This window comes from Parus major, chromosome 12 (genome assembly GCF_001522545.3).
Source record: "Parus major isolate Abel chromosome 12, Parus_major1.1, whole genome shotgun sequence".
Classification (NCBI taxonomy): Eukaryota; Metazoa; Chordata; class Aves; order Passeriformes; family Paridae; genus Parus; species Parus major.
Genome location: NC_031781.1, coordinates 3572639 through 3591289, shown reverse-complemented (window position 1 = coordinate 3591289; position 18651 = coordinate 3572639). Strand labels below are relative to the sequence as shown.

Here is an 18651-nt window from a genome sequence, read left to right as displayed (position 1 = left end):
GGCTGAGCAGACCTTTCCCGACCTTCTGGTGCACTGAGAAAACATGCTCATTTTATGGGCAGTTAATTTATAGAAAGTTCCTGTTTAAATTTCCTCCATGGGCCGTAAAACCGGAGGACAGCTGCACGCATTAGCCGACTAATCAAACGCTGCTCACCCCTGGCTTGCCCTCCCCTTCTCCTCACCACCACTAACTTTGGGCTCCTTCATGTGAGTGAGTGTGGCAGCCTTGGGAAATAGGCTCCAAAGCTATCTGCAGAGGAGTGGCTGGTGCTCCCAGGGTTTGGGGTGTCCTTTCTGAGCCACAGCTCTCGGGATTGGGCTGTTCCCCAGGAGTGTCCGGGGTCAGTCAGATTTTGTATCGCACTCTTCCTGATTTATAAAGGCTCTGCTGTGCTCTCTGCCCTAAGGAGTGGTGTTGCCTGCCATGGAAATATCCACCCTAGGCTGAAATAAAAACTTTGTTCACATTTTGCTACTCTTCCAGGCGTGGGGAAAGCTGCAATTGTTTCCTGCTGCCTCCTCCCTCCTTCCCCAAAGACTGCAAATACGTAAAACCTCATAGATTTGTTTGCAGTTGTGTCCAAGTTCATTTTTTGGTGAAGGGAAATCGCTTCAGATGGGTGCTGGGGCACCCGAGCTCCAGAAATGCAACTTTGCCTTGGCTCCCTGCAGCAACCAGCCTGATCGGATTTCAGTATGGATATGTGCTCTAATAAACTTGATCCTAATAGCTAATTTTGATCTAGTTTGACAGAGAGGTTGGGAACTTAAGACACTGAATCTCTTAAGGGCTCCTCAGAGCTGCTTTTTCCTATTCTGACAACAAGCAGGCTCATGTTCCACCCTCTGCTATAATTGTACCGGTTTATTTTCCATCACCTTCTCACCATGTTAAAACTAATGATGAGAAGGAGAAACTCCTAGCCCACATGCAGCACTGAAAACCAGAACTGAAACTCCTGCTGCTGCCCTCTCAGCAGTATTTACTGCTGCTCCTAAGAGCTGTCCTGCCTGCTCTCCCTGCTGCCTGTGCTCATCAGCTGCAGGGAAAGCAGCAGAGCTGTCTCTGTTTTGGAGGAGTTGGTGTAGAGGAGTATCTCCCCTGTGTTCTAGGGAGTGGTTGACCAGTGCAGAAAATTACTTTGGCTGTGTGGTTGGAGGCTGCAGAGACTTTTTTGGAGCCTCCTGCTTTGTCTGCCAGGAATTTAATAGAGGTATGATGGCAGGAAAGAGCAAAGGTGAGCACGTAGCACCCATTACAAGTTTCTGAATCTGCAAGGGCTCCTGCAATAAACCCCTTCAGCAGATTGCCCGATATGATGCAAGAAAACTGGCCCAATATCTCATTTTGTTTAAGCTGGGGCCTGTTTCCCTTCCTTTAAATGTCCTCTGCAGCAGTTGGGGAAAAAATGCTGCAGAAAGAAATGCCAGGAATGTGAACAGCAGGTGGGGACTGGCAGATGTACTTATCAATCACGACAGGCTGATGAGTGGTTTATTCCTCTAAAGAGCTACTGTTTGCCTCCAGCTTGGTTTACTCCTGTCCTCTCCAACTCCCTCCAGCCTCTACTGAGGTTCAAGTTAAGAGCAGGGTATATTTCCCAGTTTTCTGGAGCATGCCATGCTTGGTGCAGGGCTCCCTGCTCCAGGAGGCCAGAAGAAGGGGAGGGCAGGGGCAGACCCAGTAAATCACACTGGAAGGGTTGCAGCAGCAGCACACCTCATCAATAACATGCCACATCTCAGGGATGGGATTTGGGAAGTCTTGCTTCCGTGGTGCCCAAGCAGAAGACAGACTCGATTAGTTAATTGAATTTTCTGCACTGTTGCTTTTCAAAACATGACTTCATATCTCAGAGGAGTCTGGAGTTATTTCAGTGGAAAAACCCTATTTTAAGGAGGTGGTGCTTTGAGGAGATCATTTTTGAGTGAGAAGACTGGCACTCTGGATTGCAGTTCTGGACCTGTGAAAAGGGGAGCAGGATCTTCTGGTCATCAGGGGTTCAGAGAGATTGAGCCATGGCTTGGCGTGACTGCTCCCGATTTTTTGAGCACCTTTCACTTCATATGGAAATGCCTCTTTGTAGCAGGGCAACCCGATTTACATGAAATAACAGGCTGAGCGGCAAAAAGCCTTTATCTGTTGATCTCTAAGCAGCTTTCCCGGGAGTGTTGGCAGTGTATGTTACAAGCAGAGCAAACCTGCCGTCACAAACGACATTATGGATGCTTTTCCCTCCAAGCTTTCATTCAGGCTGCTGTGCTTGTGTCAGAATTCACGTGTTATGCCAGTGCTTCGGATGCCTTCCATTTCTGTGCCCTGGTCCTTGCAAAGCTCGGGATAAGCCATAGGCTTGCAGATAATGTCATTAGACCTCTCCTTTCCATGGCTTGCAGGTATTTTCCCTGGCTACTTCAGCTGCTGTGGATCTTGCTGTTGTTTGCAGTGCTCCACGCACCCAGCTCCAGTTTGCAGAGATTTGCCTTTGTAGGGACGTTGCTGATGTAGATAGTTATCTTTAAGAAAAATGAAGGCACATCTGCCCCAAGCCTTCTTATCAGTTTTTCTTCAGATTGTTGCTTGGTTTTGTGAAAGAGCAGTGGAAGAAAGAAATAGCTTTCCCAAGGAATAAGCACAGTGAGAAAAAGGGAGCAGGCAGGAGTAGGACACAATAAAGATCTCAGAAACATTAATTTTTCCAGCAGCAAAATGCTCTTTTCAAACTCTGCTCACAGGGCACCACCTTGGCTAAAGGGGGCTTGTGTTGGGAGGTGCTGCTTTCAGCTTTTCGAGCAGTTTAACAGCAGATGAAACAACGATTGCTGTCCCATTGTGGCATTCCCAGCAGTACCTGAGTGTATCCTGCCTGGAGCACCTTGGCCTGGCCCCGCTGGCAGCGGGTGAGCCGCGTTCCCATGGAGCCGTGTGCCCGCCGAGCGGGGGCTGTGCCGGGGCTGGGCACAGGGAGCAGCACATTCCCGACGAGCTGCCTCCCACTTGCAGCGATTTTCCCAAATCAGCTCCCATTTGGAGCGGATCCAGGCTCACGCTCTGGGTGTGGGGTGGCCTGCTTTAGCTGCTGGGACAGTTTTGCCTGTGCAGGGTGCAGCGGTGTCTGGGTGACACCCATCACACTACCTGCCGCAGAGACTGGAGTCCAATTTAACTCTTGAACTTAACTGCTCGCACTGGAATTTCCCATCCCGAATTTCCATGCTGTGTCCCTGCCTCGGGTTTTGTTTCAGCTTCTCAGCAGAAGCAGTTCGGCCGTTTACAAGAGTTAAAAGATTTCTTTTTTGAAGTTTTATTTTGTCAGTATTTAAAAACCAAACAGCCCCTAACTGCTCGCATTGAGAGGTGCTTGGGTGGCACAAAGGCTGCACTGGAGGTTGGCAGCCCGGGGCTCTGATTGCAGTAGATGTGCCATCTCCCCTCGCAGCAAAAATGCCCTGTATCTCATGGATCTTATCAGGTTACAGGCGTCTGCAAGGCTCCCAGTCCACCAGTGCTTTGTAGACTGGTTTTCATAGATCCTGTCCATCCAGGACCTCCTCCAGCCCGGGGCCAGAGGGACTGAATCAGAATGGGAGGGAGGTGCTGCCTCTCCCACTATCCCAGTGCTGGGAGCAGGATCCAGTCTCTCCTGGGCTGCTTGCTGACAGTCATGGATGGGTGATGGGCTCGCCTGTCTCAAAGGCAGATAGAAGCTGGAGCAGAGGTGGGGAAAAGCAGTAAACTGTGGTACTTGCTGGGACCAGCTCACGGACAGCCTTAATTCTCAGGTATTCTGACTTTTTAACTCATTATTTGCAGCCTTGAGGTTTTTGGTGTTGCCTTTGTTACCTAGAGCAGCATCATACTCTGTTGGGAGAGGGGGGTTTAGGCTCAGTGTATAACAGTGAGCAAAGCTCCTGGCTGACATAAGGTCTTGAGGAATAAGTGAGAGGCAGTCTGGCTGCTGCTGCCTGCAGTAGGAGGCATCATCATTACTTTTGAAAGTGTTTTTTGATTGTGTGTGATCTGTAACCTGGATTTCTTTGCTCTGAGCAGTTGACAGTGGTGATGCTGCAGTGTGGACAGTGTGGTCCCTGATCAGAGACCTGCTGAGTGAGTGCTTGGTGACTGTAACTAGTAAGCCAGGTTATTTTTGGCATAGCATTTCTGCTTTATAAGGGATGGACTGAGCTGCTAAAACCACTTTTCCCCCTACAATGCATTATGAAGCTCAGAAGAGGCCAATCCAGAGTTGCTCTTCAGAGGTGGGCTGTTGTAGAGATCCTGGCCGTGGTGTAATTAGGTTTTTGAACTTTAAGCCCAGCCCCTCCACATGAGGAAATGGGGATTGTGACCAGGCTTTGTAGCTGGCTCAATATACTTGGTGGTGAAATACTTTTAAGTTCCCTGCCTACATCTGGGCCATTCTCCACCCTCCAAACACTGTGCAAGGTGCACCAAGGTCCTGCAGGACTTACCTGATCTCATCCCTGAACCAAAAATCCATCAAAGACAGTGAGCCAAGGAAATACTGTATAACCACTGGAGTTAACATAAGCAAAGCTTTGGTGCATGTTGTTGGGTACCTAATTGCTGTGCTTGCCACCTGGGGATGGGAATTGCTCTCCAGCTCTGGAACCTGAATGGGATGTACTGTGATAAGCAGTTTAATTGTTTCCCCACATCTGCAGCAGCTCTGTAAAGCAAAGGCAAGCTGAACACACCTTCAGAGCTCCACAGCCTCCCTGCAGCTCCAAGACTGCCTTTTTTCCTGTGGTGCTTGTGCATCTCTCTCCATAGAGCCCATATGCTCTTGCTAAACTGTTTATGTTCTCCTGTGCTGTTTGAGAGCAGTGAGCCCTCAGGTTTTTCTGGGAAGTGTTTCAGGATATAGGTGCAGCCATTGGAATGTGACTGTGAGAACAGCAAGGATAGTCCAGTGGGTGCTAAGTAACGGGATACCCTCTTAAACTAATTACTGGGTTTTGGACATGGCATTAGTGATGAAGGTCAGAAGAGTGTTGAGCCGAAATCAAAGTGAGAGTGATCTGGGGGGGTGGATTCAGAAGTGATTAAGGGACAGATGCGTTTGTCTGCTGTTACAAGCTTGGGGAAGGCTTAGGACTGTTGTGGGTGGCTGTTGGCTGGGAAGTGGGGCTGTTGTCATTTCTCTGCCGAGGTCATCAGCACAGACTGGGGCTGGGTTCTGCTCTCTTCTGGCTGCCCCAAGGCAGAGAGGGTGGTTCTGTGAGAGCAGAGCTCCAAGTAGTGGAAAAAGGGGCACTGCTGTTACAAAGGGTTGCACAGTCAAGTACATCTAACTTGGCTAAGATGTGAAGGGGAGAGTGCTTTTTGGGTGTCCAGAGAACACACAGTGAGCAAGAAAAGGTGATGCTTGGCTCAGAGAGGATCAAAGTATTACAAAACCCAGCTGAGTGCTGGTTTAATTTTCCTTGTTGCCTCAAAATGGCATCTGACTCTGTTTTCCTAGGGCATACATTGGAGCTCTGATGACTTTGCCCCCATTCTTGGGATTCTTGCAGAAGGAGTCATCCCATGCTCCACAGTGTTTCTTTGCAGAAAGAAGTCAATACAGGATCTGCCCCATCTTATTCCATTTTTCTCTTTAACTTAAATTCATATTTTAATCTGCTCACTTCAGTTGCCACAGCTGCTGCCATCTGCATGTCAGTGTGCATCTGTGAGTCTGTGCTGCTGTCCCTTCACAGCCATCCAGACTGTCACCTAGGGAGCTGTGGGACACAGTGTCAGCGGGCTGGGCAAGCAGCTTTGGTCTTCTGTGTAAAAATTACATTGCAAGTCAAAATAGAGGGATGCAGCCTGTGCTCACAGTATTTGAAATACACTGTAATTTAGAGGGGTTTTTTCCTCATAAACATTCAGATGTTGCTTTCAACGTCTCTGACCTGTACAAGATGGAGGAGGGAAAAATTACTGGATTTTTTCTGCTGTGGCTAAACCTCAGGGCCATTTTTTGAGGTCTGATACCAGATACGGTGCCAGCTAGTTAACTGTTGCAAATGTGTTACACTGCACAGGGTCTGTGGCTGCTTACAGAAGAAAAACGTAAGTTTTCCTTGCCTTGTCATTGCAGTCTCTCTGTCTCCCCTTTCTCCTGTGAATGTTCTTTACCCAGTTTGTCCTTGGGTCCCACTTTTGAATAACTTGTCTGGTGTCTGAGCAGGACAGTTTGATCCTATTTTTAAGTCCTTTGGACTTTTTTGTCTGTGGAATTTGGGATCAGGGAATGGCAGGATGTTTATTTTGGAATTGCTGCAGGGGGATTGCTCCGAGCAACCCTTGGAACTGATTTGTGGGAGAGAGGAGCAGGTTACCCTGCACAGTATTTAGTTAACTTGGCTTTGTGCTGTCAGAGTTGTTTCTCTGGCTCTTTTTGCCCAGATCCTGAATGCATCATTCCTGGTTTAAGGAATGAGCTTCAGCTATGGCTGAATGTGTCCTGTTATCTGTATGGATGGGGCAGAATGTTAGTGTTTAAAAAAAAACCTAAATCTCACTGATACTCACTGCAGTGAATAAGTCTGGTCTCGCCTTGAAATAATTGAACTTGTCTCTTGATTTCTCAATTCCAGAGCAGGGTGGGGAGAAAAGCTGGAGCCATCTCTGCGCCAGTGGACGTATGATGAGCAGCTCCAGTCTTCCCTGCTCCTGGCTGAAGCCATTGAGGCCATGGTCAAAATCAGATGAGGGTTATTTTATAATTACACGGTGCAGTTAAACAACATAATTTAGTTCAAATATAATGCAGTGAAATTAATGCAGCAGGAATGTGATGCAGGCTCTGTTAGTGTCTGGTCTTTTAAGGTGTTCATCTTTGCTTTGTAATTTAAACCACTCTTCCAGCACCAGAGTATCTGGGAAGGAGATGGACCTGTGAAGCCATGCACTGTCCTTCTGCCTTGGTAAGCTTGTGCTCTTGGACATCTCTTGCTTTTGGACTTGCCCTTTGAAGGAAAGGGTGGCCAGCTTGGGCCAGAGGTGACTGTGAGGAGCAGAGAATGTCACTGAAGCAGTCCAGCCCTTCAGTCTTAGTCTCCAGGAAAAGAAGGCATCTCTAAAAATGTGCACCTGCAGGAAGAGGTTATTCATTTGATGGCTTTTAGTGACTCCTGAATTTTTGCTGGTTTAAAAGAGTGTGTTGCCCAGCTGGAAGCTGCTGATCTTTAGGGAGTTAATTCTTCCTCCAGAAGTTTTCTCTGCCTCTGTGACATGGGAGCAATGCTGCTTCATTTTGCATCTTTCCCATTTTATGGTTGATGGTTAAAGTTGGAACATTTATATCTCCTTCTGCCAAGAAGCATTTAGAACAGTTTTCATGAGAAACATTAAAAGTTGGAGGTCCACAGCTGATGTCCTGGCTACCCTGCATTAGTCACTGGGGGGTAAATATATTTAAATGAAGAGCTGTGGCAGTCTTGCTAGCTGAGAAATAAATCTGAGGGCTGAGAAACTCCATGAAGTTGAATCTTAATGCCTTGGCTTGGAGTTGCAGGGTGGGGTGGTAAAGCTGATGGAATGGTGGGATGTTTCTAAACAGAATGTGCCTGCCCTTAGTTACGCTGCCACAAAGAACATAAATACTGCTGCATACACAGCTGAAGTCCTGAAAATGGCTTTTTGTTGCTGTTGCTTTCCTTGGTTCCTGTCTCCGCTTAATGTCAGCTCTTGGTGCTTTGCCTCCCCTTGATAGCAGCAGGTAGGGGAGAGATCCAAAGTTTTGCCTCCGTTCCTCTGCTTAGTGCCTCAGTCCTGGCACTGTGACACCAACCTGTAGGAAATGATAGTGCTTAAGCACTTCCAAGGACCTGCTAGAAATACTTCATTATCAGAGGAATTTTGTGGAATACACAGAATTTGATTATAAACCCTTGGAATGTGGTCGTATCTCCACAAAGCACTCCAGCCAAACAGCATTTTGAGGTGATTCTGAAACCTCCACCAACACTTTCTTCTTTTCAGATTTGGGTTTTGTGCCTGCAGCCCTCAGGCTGTGTGTTCCTGGCACTGGAGGATCCCCTGCTCAAGCTGCCCACGCTTGGGTGCTCCTGCTTCAGTACCATTAACAAAGCCAGTGCTTGCCTGGTGGCCACAGTGCCAGCGTGTCCATGGGAGGCTCAATACTTGTTCTAGTGATGAAAAAAAATGTGTCAAAGCACAGGCAAGGGTCCTGCCATGAACCTTCTGACTCGAGTGTAAGGCCAGAGGTGCAGCCTCAGAAGGGTTTCCTTCAGAACATTATTTGAAAGTTTGATCAAGTTTCCTAAGAAGGTGATTTGCAGAACTGCCCTGTCTGTCAGTGTGTCTTTCACCCCTCTGGTAGTTTCTGCTTGCTAATTTGGCAGAGGGGATTTTGTACCTTATTTATTTAAATTAAATATTAAAAAAATAGACAACTGGTGGGTAGAAGAGCTTTGGCTAAAATGACACTGAATCTCACCTCTCTCCTCTGTGTGACCCATTCAATGTGCAATGTACTCTGAAACTCCTGATTTCCTGCCTTGCCTGACCTAGGAGTTTATCCCTCAGGGTCTTTGTCTTTTTGTAAGGAATCTTTAGTACTTGTTAAGACAGAATGTCCAGTGGAAGCTTCCTCTCCAATTAGGATATTCGTTGTTTCTCTTCCATGTAGATTCTCTGAAAGCTCATGAGGGGTTTTGTTCAGCCTTTAATTCAATTAAGAAATCAAGCAAGAGATGTAAATCTTTTTAGCCTCGATGGTTTCAGTGCTCATGACTACAGCTGTAAAGAACATCTCCTACAAGGTACAGCTGAGCAGCTTAAGGGAGGGAGTGTTTTTCCAGGCTGAGATTTCAAGTGCTGCTGGAGAATTGTGGATGGTTTTGTCCCTTTGGAGCAAGGGGCAGAGGAAAGGCTGCACCTGTTAGTGATGGTGGCTTGGTTTAAACGTGTTTCTGAAGCAGCAGAAACCTCCTCTTTGATAGAAACCCACTTTCCAGCTCGGTGACTTCTATCAAAGGTCATTAACGGGTGTGAATTAGACTCAGAACAGCTGGTGGCTGGTGAATGATACCGGGGGACAGGACACACAGTGGTGACTGTCACACCAGCTGCTCCTGCACATGTCCTTTGGCACTTGCTGGGGAACAACCTGCCTGCTCAGGAACACAAGGTCAGGCCCTGATGCCTCGTAGTCCTCACATTTAAAAAAATTACATCTTGTGTTTTACTTCTTGTGTCCATGTGCTTTCTTGCCTTGTCTCCCGGTGCCTCAGCTTGGTGTCCTCTGTCCCAGCTCTCCTGCAGGATAGGATGGCTTCTGCTAAAATGCTTTGCTGTGTTGCTAAGGTCTTCACTGCAGAATGAGTGAGAAATTCAGCATGATACAAGACTTTCCTTATTAAAGAGAAAGTTGGAGTCAAAACTCCCTGTTTTATCTTGGTGCCTGAGTTCTGGTTTTTATTAAACCGTAGGAACTTATAAAACATTTTTGCATGTGTGTGCTTGTGTATATAGATATATATACACACATCTGTTGTGTTTATCTTCAAAATATGCATTTTTATGGCATTTGTATGGAAGGAAATTTTAGCCACATCTTTTTTCTTTTTTTTCCATAAACTTTTCTAGTTTAATTTCCTGTGGATTTCAGTACTACCTTTAGCTTACATTCCCTTAAACACAGAATTAAATATTAGGATTTTTACACACTGTCCCTCTGTTTTCAGACAAAACCAGGAGTTATAAGCAGAGTTTTTAGGGACTTGCTCTGGCTGGCTGTGCACTGGAAACAGGAGTGAAGCCAAAGCCACATTACAGTGCATGCCCTGAGGCAAACAGACCTTTGCTCTGCCCTGCTGCAGCTGTATATTTAGCCTATATGCCCTTTCCAATAACAGCCAGGAGAAGATGCCTGGAGAGGAATGCGAGTCATCATTTCCCTGAATGCTGTCCTGGGATCAAGTGCTGCTTGAGCCAGAAATGCTGCCTTGGTAACTCTGCCTTCTATAAAATTGTCTGCCCCACCCCTTTTTTTTTTCTTTAAACCCACGTGAAGTTTAAGCACTCATGTTCATGACCCCACTGGATCCTTAAGAAAACCCATTTTGTTTGTGTTAGTTTGGCTTCTGGTCCTTTTATTAGAGGAGAGCATGGATTCTTGTTTCCCATCTCCCTGGTGCCCCAGTGCATCCCACTTTGATCTCTTCCATCTTCTTTCAGGAAGGATCCATTTTATACCTTTGATTCCCATCACTTTTCTCTGCCAGCTTTCCCTTGAGATGGGCCCGGCTCACAGGATGCAAGAGGTGTGGGGTGGCATTGTTGAAGCTGTCCCTCTGCTTTGGCTTGTTGGTGGATGTTTATATCCTAATTTTTCCTGGCTGCTGGCAGCAAGCAAATGGCAGTTCTACCTGGCTGTAATGTTTGTAATTACAGGGGAAAAAAGATCTCTGAGGCCTTCTAAATACTTGGGAAGATAATATCTGAGTTTCCTTTCAACTGAATGCACTTGAAGATACGATCTGAGTTGGCTGTCTGGGAATAACAAAGTGGAGGAAGGGATTGATTGTGGTTGCTGAAACTTTCATCAAAGAGTCAGGAGTGTTGCCTAGCCAAAATCTGCAGCTGCCGGTCACTGCCGCGGGTCAGGCACAGCGGACACTCGAGACAGGGCACGTGGCACACAGAGCCTGCAAGGGGCCAGTCCAGCAGGGTGGATGAGCAGGGGGACATCCAGATGGTCTTCAAACAGCAGAGCTGTCAGCATGGAAGTGCGTGGTCAAGAGGCACTTGTGGGTACCATACTCATCCCTCCCCAGGGCTGCAGGAGGCTGGGGAAGGTACTGCCTCCAGAACAAGTCTTGCCCACAGCATCTTGCAGAGGAAATGTGCTCTGCAGGAAAGAAAAAACATGCTCCAGCTGCCAAAAGGGATCTGGTGTCCTTCGTGCTTCTGCTGCTGCTCTGCAGTGCCCCTTGCACGTACCTCAGCAGGAGTGCCCTGGCTGGGGGTTTTTGGGACTGCCAGGCTGCTTCCTCCCCTGCACACAGCACTTGCTGAAGTGCTTACAGGAGCATATCCTCAGTGCTTTCCTCTTCCAGAAAAAGAAGGTTTTCTGGGAATGGAGTCCCCAGTTGGGGAGGGCAGTGTAGTAGCCCAGCTTCTGGACAAACAGATGCAATACAGGAGCAAAAAGAAAAACTAGGCTCTTTGCACCTTTTCTCACTCTCACAGAATGGTAATGAACGGAGCAGAAAGCTTCCTCTCAGCTACAGGAAAGTTAAATATCTCAGTGCTTGCTCTAGCAGAATAAAAACTGCTGTAAGGTGTTGATGGTGGTGACCACTTCCTGCACAAGTGTCACAAAACTGCCTGTGGCCTCTGGGACTTGAAAGCAACAAGCTGGTGACAGTTTGCAGGCGAGTTCCCCATCAGCAGGAGTGCTGCTTATTTCCCTGCCCAGCACACATTTTTAGTACTGCTGTTTTGGGTTTGAGTTTGTTTTTTTCCCCTAGGTTGTTTTTTGGCGTCAGGGTTTCCTGTTACTGGCACCAGATGTGCTAGAGATGAGCAGCGCAGAAATACAAGAAGGGATGAGGATGAAAAAAGCAGCTCTCTTTGTGCATATGTCCTTTGGGCTGGTTGTTACTTCTGGGCACCTTCACCACGTTTAATGTGGTGACAATACACGGTGGGCACACCATGTTGAAATGTTTTAGGGTGAGGAATTGAGTACAGCTTGGTCGTTACCTCCTGAGCTGATGGTGTCTGGGGTGCCCAGCTATTGATGGCTGTGGTGGGGAGAGGGTGGAAGGGGCTCCAAGGGCCTCAGGAGCACTGATCTGGGGCTCCCCACTTAGCCACGTCTCTCAGGGTTCTACCTCTGATCATGAGCTGCTGCTGCTTTGGTTTTGGTGCAGACTTGGCTTTGAGCAGGCAGCTGTGAATGTAGCATTAAGCCAGAAACTGCATGAGCTTGTCCTCCTGTCTCTGTGTAAGGCCACCATCTCTAGAGACACCTGGTTAGTGTTGTGTAGGACAGGATGCCATCACTCTGAGCGTTGTGGAGTGGGGAGCTATATCTGGTGGTGAATCTTCTGTCCTCTTCCTGGCCTGTTCCCTTGTGGCAGATGCCTGCCCTGAGTCTGTGTGTGACCATTTTGTGTGTGATTGTTCTGTTGTACCTCCCTGTTTGTAGCTCATCCATGTGCAGCAGCATTTGGAACTGGGGTCGTCTGTGAATGTACATGGCAGAAGCCACTGAGGTTGGAAATAACCCCCAGAGGCATTTGCTGCACTTCCCATAGCCTTTAACATAGTCTGTTGGAAGGGCTGCTGCCTTTGTTTCAGGGTACGTCCGGAGCAGGGCAGGCACAGAAACTCTGACTGTTTCCTAAATTTCACGCTCCAGGGTGTTCTTTGTACGTACTACATGCCAGGCTTGCAGGCTAGCATGCTCTTGGGCTCGAAGAGACTGTTAGTTCATAACTTGGTGATGGGCTGCTGTGCCCAGACTCACTGCCCCCGAGCTGTTTGTCCCTCCTGCCCGCACTCCTTCAGCACAGCGCAGACGTGCACGGAGCACCGGCCGCCTCTGCCCGGCCGTGCCGCCAGGCTGGCACCGGGGGTGCCTGCTGTCGTGTTTTGGAGCGGGGAGCACGTCCGGCAGAGTGCCATCTTTGTGTGCCTGGCCAGGGACGCTGGATTTCATCATTCCTGCTGCTCGCTGCCTTGACTCGCAGGCGTGCGATAGCTGACGGGACTTGCCCAGAGATCCTCCTGTGGAAACACGCACGGGAGATCTTTGCAGAGACAATAGCTCTGCTCTGCAAAGTTGCACCAAGTCTTTTTATCCGAGTTTGCTTCCTTAGAGAAAGGCCACTTGTTTAATGCTCTCTTTAATGAGGATATTGGTAAATAAGCAATCAGGTAAGTGGGATTCCTCCTAACTCCTAAAATACCTTCTTAACCAGAGTCAAGAGTTGCAAGGCGGTTACTTGAGCTTTCCGCACGCTCGGCTCAGTGGCATTAATATGCTGGGGGTGATTAATTACCGCAGCCCAGTGATGTGATTGTGTGCTTGAGCAATTGGATTAGATGCAGCTGGACAGAGACTTCACTTTCACTGGTTCTTGCTGAAGTGCTGTCGTAATCAGCCACAGAGGAAGAGTCATTTCTAGGACAGCCACCTTTCTCTGGCTGGGATGCTTCTCCTGGCCTCATACTCCTGGGTCTGTGATGGGCAGAAGGAGAGGTCTCTGGGAAAATGCATGGCTGGGAGTAGCTACTTTGTCCTGCTTGCAGTCCTTCCTTTCAGTCCCATCTTCTGCCTGTGCTGTTCAGCGTTCCTGGATAATGAAGGTACAGCGTGTCCTTACCGCATCAGCAGGTCTCATAGCTGCATGGAGAGGGAGCAAATTCCAGCATTGCCTTGACAAGTCAGCATCATATCAAATGCAGCATCATAACTTCACCAAGCAGGCCCAGTTCCGTGGCTCTGTGAGGGGGTTTGGCACTGGAGATCAGGAATCAACCTTGGCACATGCAGCAAGTGTTAGGACTGAAGCAGATGTTGATACTGACTTTGATGTTTCATCCAACACTCAGAAGGCTTGAACTTGAGACCAAAAGAGCTCTCACAGAAGCAGGAGAATAAAGAAAAAGTCGGTTCTTTCAGAAGATCAGACAGAAGGAAACATCCTGAAATTCAGGACTAACCTGAACCTTTGTGTTTGTTCTGCGAAACTGGGCAGTGCAGATCCTGCTGGAAGGAGGAGCACAGTGCCATGTAGAGAAGCTGGGGTGGTCTGGCCTTCCCTCATAACTGGGAAGTGCTGTCTAAGTCAGTCAGCTCTATGGCCTTATGCTTCCCAGAGATCAGCAGAAAACCACCTGTAGAATTCCATCTGTGTTTGGGTTTTGGCCCTGTTTTGAATTTGTGGGAAACTGTGTGAAGCACTGAGGTTTTTGCTCCTGGGGAGCTCCAGTTCTGTGCCACTCACCGGTCATGGACAATGATGCAGAACACTGGCTTTTTCCAAATACAGCTGGGATGGTTTCTCAGTTGAGTCAGGGTTGTGCCCATGGTAGTGCCACATGAGGTGGTGTGGGCTCTCAAACCAGAGGCACCAGGCAGGTCCCCAGTGCTCGTTCCAGCCTTGCTGCAGGTTCACTCCTGTGCAGCTGTATCCAGACCCACAGTGCTGGTGGCTAGTAGACTTGTAGAGCAGCACTACTGGCTTTAGGCAGGGGATCTCCTATCCCAAAAAGTATTCCACCTCGCATTGGCAGTCCATGTGAACCTCAGCACTGCACGGCAATGCCTTGTGAAGCTCTGCTGATAGCTGGAACCACCCTGCTTTTCCTCCTTCACACACTGTGAGAGGCTGGCAGTGTTTCAGCTTCTGTCCATTGTGTGGTGAGGTGGAGCTGTTAAGAGGTTTTTTTTTTGGTGGCGCAAGTTTGTTCTCAGCTCTTCTGTTTGTTCTTTGTTATCAGCCACTGAATTCCTCCTATCCTGTGTGTTCCACTCCTATATGCTGGGCCTGTTCTTCTGTAGTTTCTCTAAAATGAAGCTCTGAATTTGCAACCTGCACGTGTCACATAATGGCCAGTTGCTGGGCATATATTGGGCAGTGTTTGTTGACTGCTTTGATAAGTGTTTCTGAAATAGGTGATGACTTCATCTTCCTCTCCTGCTCACCACAGATATCAAGAACCAGCTTCTTTCTGCCCAAATGTTCCTCTCCATCCAACAAAAACGCCTCAGGTTGGATCACGTCATTTGGCTGAGCAGCACAGAGCTGTACCATGCTCATGCACAAGCTCCACTGCAGTGTGACAGGGAGGGACTGGCCTGAAACACCTCTCCAGGTGTTTTTACAGCCACGTGCAGTTGTACACTGTGTGTGTCTGGCTGTCTGGGGTGTCTGTCCTCTGCTCAAGTGTAAATACTCAATGCAGCAGAGAGAAACAGACACATTTCCTTGATAGCATCTCAGCCCCATGGCAGCCATGGGGCTGCTGCCACATTCCTGCCCCAGCTACAAGTGTCTGATCCTGCCCGTGCTTGCCATACACATCAGGACTTTCCAATGAGCAGGTTTCAGGAAAAGCAGCTCATGGACAAGGCATCATCACTGCAGTGGCCAGGCTCCATGGAGGGAGAAGGTAGTTCTTTCAGCTCGTTCTTTCAGCTTTTTAAGGCACAGTGCAGGGACAAAGAGTCCCCTGATTTCCCATTATGATGAGCAGTGACTGCCTCAGGACCTCTTGCAGGTGTCTGCATCATCTCTGTAGCTCATTCACATGGCCTGTTGAATATTCTCCACCAGACATCTACTGTGGTACTCATTTACCTGCTGAGATGACTCTGTGCTCATCTCAAATCAACTCCAATGTGTCAGATCCTCCTCTGACCGCACAGGTAGGAGAGATGTGCCCTATAGGGATTGTGACTTGTCCTTATCCAGCAGCCACTTCCTGAGGATAAAATCTGGAGAAGCAGCTCAGGCACCTCTCTCTGGGTGAAGACCATCCTGTGCTGGTGGTTTTTCACCCAGAGGGTGATGGGGAACTGAATGGGCTCCCCCAGGAATGGTCACAGCCTCAAAGCTGACAGAACTCAAGAAGCACTTGGGCAGAGCTCTTAGGCTTGGTGGGATTCTTGGGATATCTTGTGTAGCACCAAGAGTTAGACTTGATCAACCTGATGGGTCCCTTCCAACTCAGCAGATACTGTGGGTCTGTGTTTCTTTGCCTTTGGGAAGAGCCTAGCTTTGCCTTACTTGTTTCATCTGGTACTTTCCCCTCCCAGTCAGCTCAGACAGCGGGAAGCACAAGAGGAGCAGGGAGTGGGCTTTTTTGTGGCACTGACCTTCTTACCAGCCATCCTCCCATCTGTCTTGTGGTTCCCAGCAATGTTATCCTGCCTCTGCTGTCTCTTCTGCCTTTCACTTGAGACAGGTTCTCCACAGAGCAGCGGTCAGATCGGGTATCTGCCTTGTGGATCCTGTAGCCAGAGGTTATTGCATTCAGCTCCTAATTCCTACTGCCCACAGCCCTCTGTGCTGGCTGCAGCTGTGCCCTGAGCCCGTTACCTTGGGGTGGGAGGTGTCAGCCCTTCTCTGTGTGGGGTTTATTGTGAAAGGCCCATTGAGGAGGGCAGATGTGCAGGTCCTTACACGCTCCCTCTCAGCTTCTCTAGAGCTCAGGCTTTAGGGTGAGCAACCAAACCTTATTCTCCTGTTGTTCCTAGAGCCTGCTGTGGTAGCCTTGGGCTTGGGTGCCTGCATGGGTAGACCCTCTGCCTGCTTCTGCAAGCCTCAGGTGGGCAATACACCCTGCCTGGCCACAGCACAGCGGGCAGCTGAGCCCTGTCATGCTGCTCTGGGAGCTCTGCAAGGGCGAGAAGCAGTGGGATTTCCCTTCCCACATGGACTGGCTCTAGGGTCTCTTAGGACAGCCTGATGTGCATCATATGGTGCAGATAGAGCAGTCTAAAATAAATCAGAGCAGGGAGTTAGAAGCTGTGCTGGTTTGCTCTGGGAATTTGGAGCTACTTCTCTCTCAGCCTAGGAAAAAGGAGTTGGTTTAAGGCATTAGGGAACCCAGTCTTGCGTGCTCCTGACACTGAACCACACCTGCTTGGTCTGTGTGTCTCTCCTGCCATCCTGTGTAACCCACTGTTCCACTCACTACTGCAGATTAGTTACCAGGGGCTGTGCTGGCTGCAAAGTGGGATACCAGAGTGGGCAGTACGACTTCCTTGGGGTCCCACATGGCTCTGTCCACGCATTCACTGATCTCCTGCAGGCAGCCTGCAAAGAGGAACATGGTGGCACAGATCTGTGACTCTGCTGTGGCTGAATGCAGTCTGGAGGGAGAAATAGCTGGGGAAGCAAAGGAAATGATGGCAAAAGGAAAAAATGAGAGAAAGGAGATCCAGGGAAGCAGGGAGGAGAGAATGATGGGGTGGAAGTGAAAGGACAAAACAACAAAGTGAGGGAGAGCTGGAGATGTGTCTTGGTAGAGTATGGGGACAGGTGAGCTGTGCAAGCAGGAGAGAGCTGAATGGCAGATAGCTCACTCAATCTGATTGGGGGCTGTATGTTGTGGGCCCCCAGATGAACTCTGAACACACTAATACAAAAAGGTGGACCTCAGAGGAGACCTGGATTGAAAACCAGGCTCATGGGTCAGAGGAGCGGAAGCATCTGTCATGTGTCAAGCCATTAGGATGGCAGTTTTGGGCTTCCAAAAGTTTCTTGGTATCTTTCCTGCCTGGGACTGGCATTTAAATCCACTGATATTCCAGCCTGGCTTCGGCTCACCTTGAAAGGTCAACTATTAGTGTTGTGCTCAGTCTCAGCCCTGTCTCCCTGTCTGTTACTATCTGGGGATGCTGTGTCTCCAGAGCAGCAGAAACATGGCTGTGTGTATGGAGAAGCAGGAGGATCTTGCTTCTTTGGAAATGCTGTATGTATGGGAGAAGAGGGGCTGAGAAGCTCTCGTGCTCTCTAATGGTTGTGGTAACTTGCAGTTAAATCAAAAGCTGAGGCACAGGGAGTAACATGGCCAGTAGCCCTCTGTCCATTGCAAGGTCACTATGAGTTAACTGGCTGGCTTGGTTATCTTAATTAATGTGCTGATTGGATTTCCCATGTCTAACCAGGTTCCCAGGACTCCTAGGATGAGGCTGCTGTGAAGGACTGGTGGATCCCCTGCCTGTGCTGTGGTGCCTGCAGATTCCCTGTGATCCCCTTTCCAGCTGGAGCACCGTTGCCAAGGCTGCTGGGAAGAATGACTGTTGGATGCCTACTGCAATCCCCTGTCCTGGGGAGGACTTGGCTCCCCGTGCTGCTGCTGGCAGCCTCTGCTCACTGCCACTGGCCCAGCGAGCCGGCAGAAGTGGTTCGGGACTGGGAAAACCAGCTGGAGGCCTCCATGCACTCGGTGCTCTCGGACCTCCGGGAGACTGTGCCGGCTGTGGTGGGCATTCCCGACAGCTCTGCCGTGGTGGGACGCTACTTCAGAGTCTCCATCCCCACAGATTTAATTGCTTCCAATGGAGAAGTTGTCCAGGTGAGAAACACCATTCCCCGAGGATCATTTGTATTTATATTTGTGGAGGATGGAGCGAGTCACCCCACTCATGGTCTGGGTCAGGAGTGTGGCTGGGAAGCAGCTTTAGAGTTCTGAAAGACTACAGGAGAAGGATTTTTATAAAAAATTAGTCTCACCTCATTGCAAAGATTTTCTTTTCTGTAACAGAGAAGACTTCTCAGGGATGACTAATTTGGTTTGTTGGCTGTATTTTAACAATGCTCTGCCCTGCAACAGCGGGCACATTCATGAGCTGATTAACCCATCGGTTCTGGGGAGCCATGGATTCCCTGGGACTGCTGCTCAGGCTCAGAGAGTTTGATTCACTGTGGTAACAAGACATTGCCAGACAAACAGACCCTGTCCTGCCAGTAGGACTTTGGGCTGCCTGTGACACTGTCTCTCCTGACCTTGCCACTAAATCCCTGTGGGAAAGATGGTAGCCTTTCTCCTTATCTGACTTAAACTCATGTGGCTGGCACTGCAAGGACCTGAAAACTGAGTTTTGGAATCAGTCCTGAGTCCAGGAGAGGATTAGAATAGCTCAG

At 48.8% G+C, this 18651-nt stretch overlaps 1 protein-coding gene across 4 annotated transcripts in view; it reads left to right on the top strand.

The window, feature by feature from the left end:
• Positions 1 to 18651, top strand: part of DAG1 (dystroglycan 1) — a 48314-nt gene that overhangs the window by 15695 nt on the left and 13968 nt on the right. For all 4 annotated transcript variants that reach the window (XM_015641226.3, XM_015641225.3, XM_015641224.3 and 1 more), the window contains exon 2: positions 17673 to 18082. In XM_015641226.3, the coding sequence (XP_015496712.1) occupies positions 17801 to 18082 (282 nt within the window). In that variant the 5' untranslated portion in view covers positions 17673 to 17800. The remainder of the gene's footprint in view (positions 1 to 17672; positions 18083 to 18651) is intronic.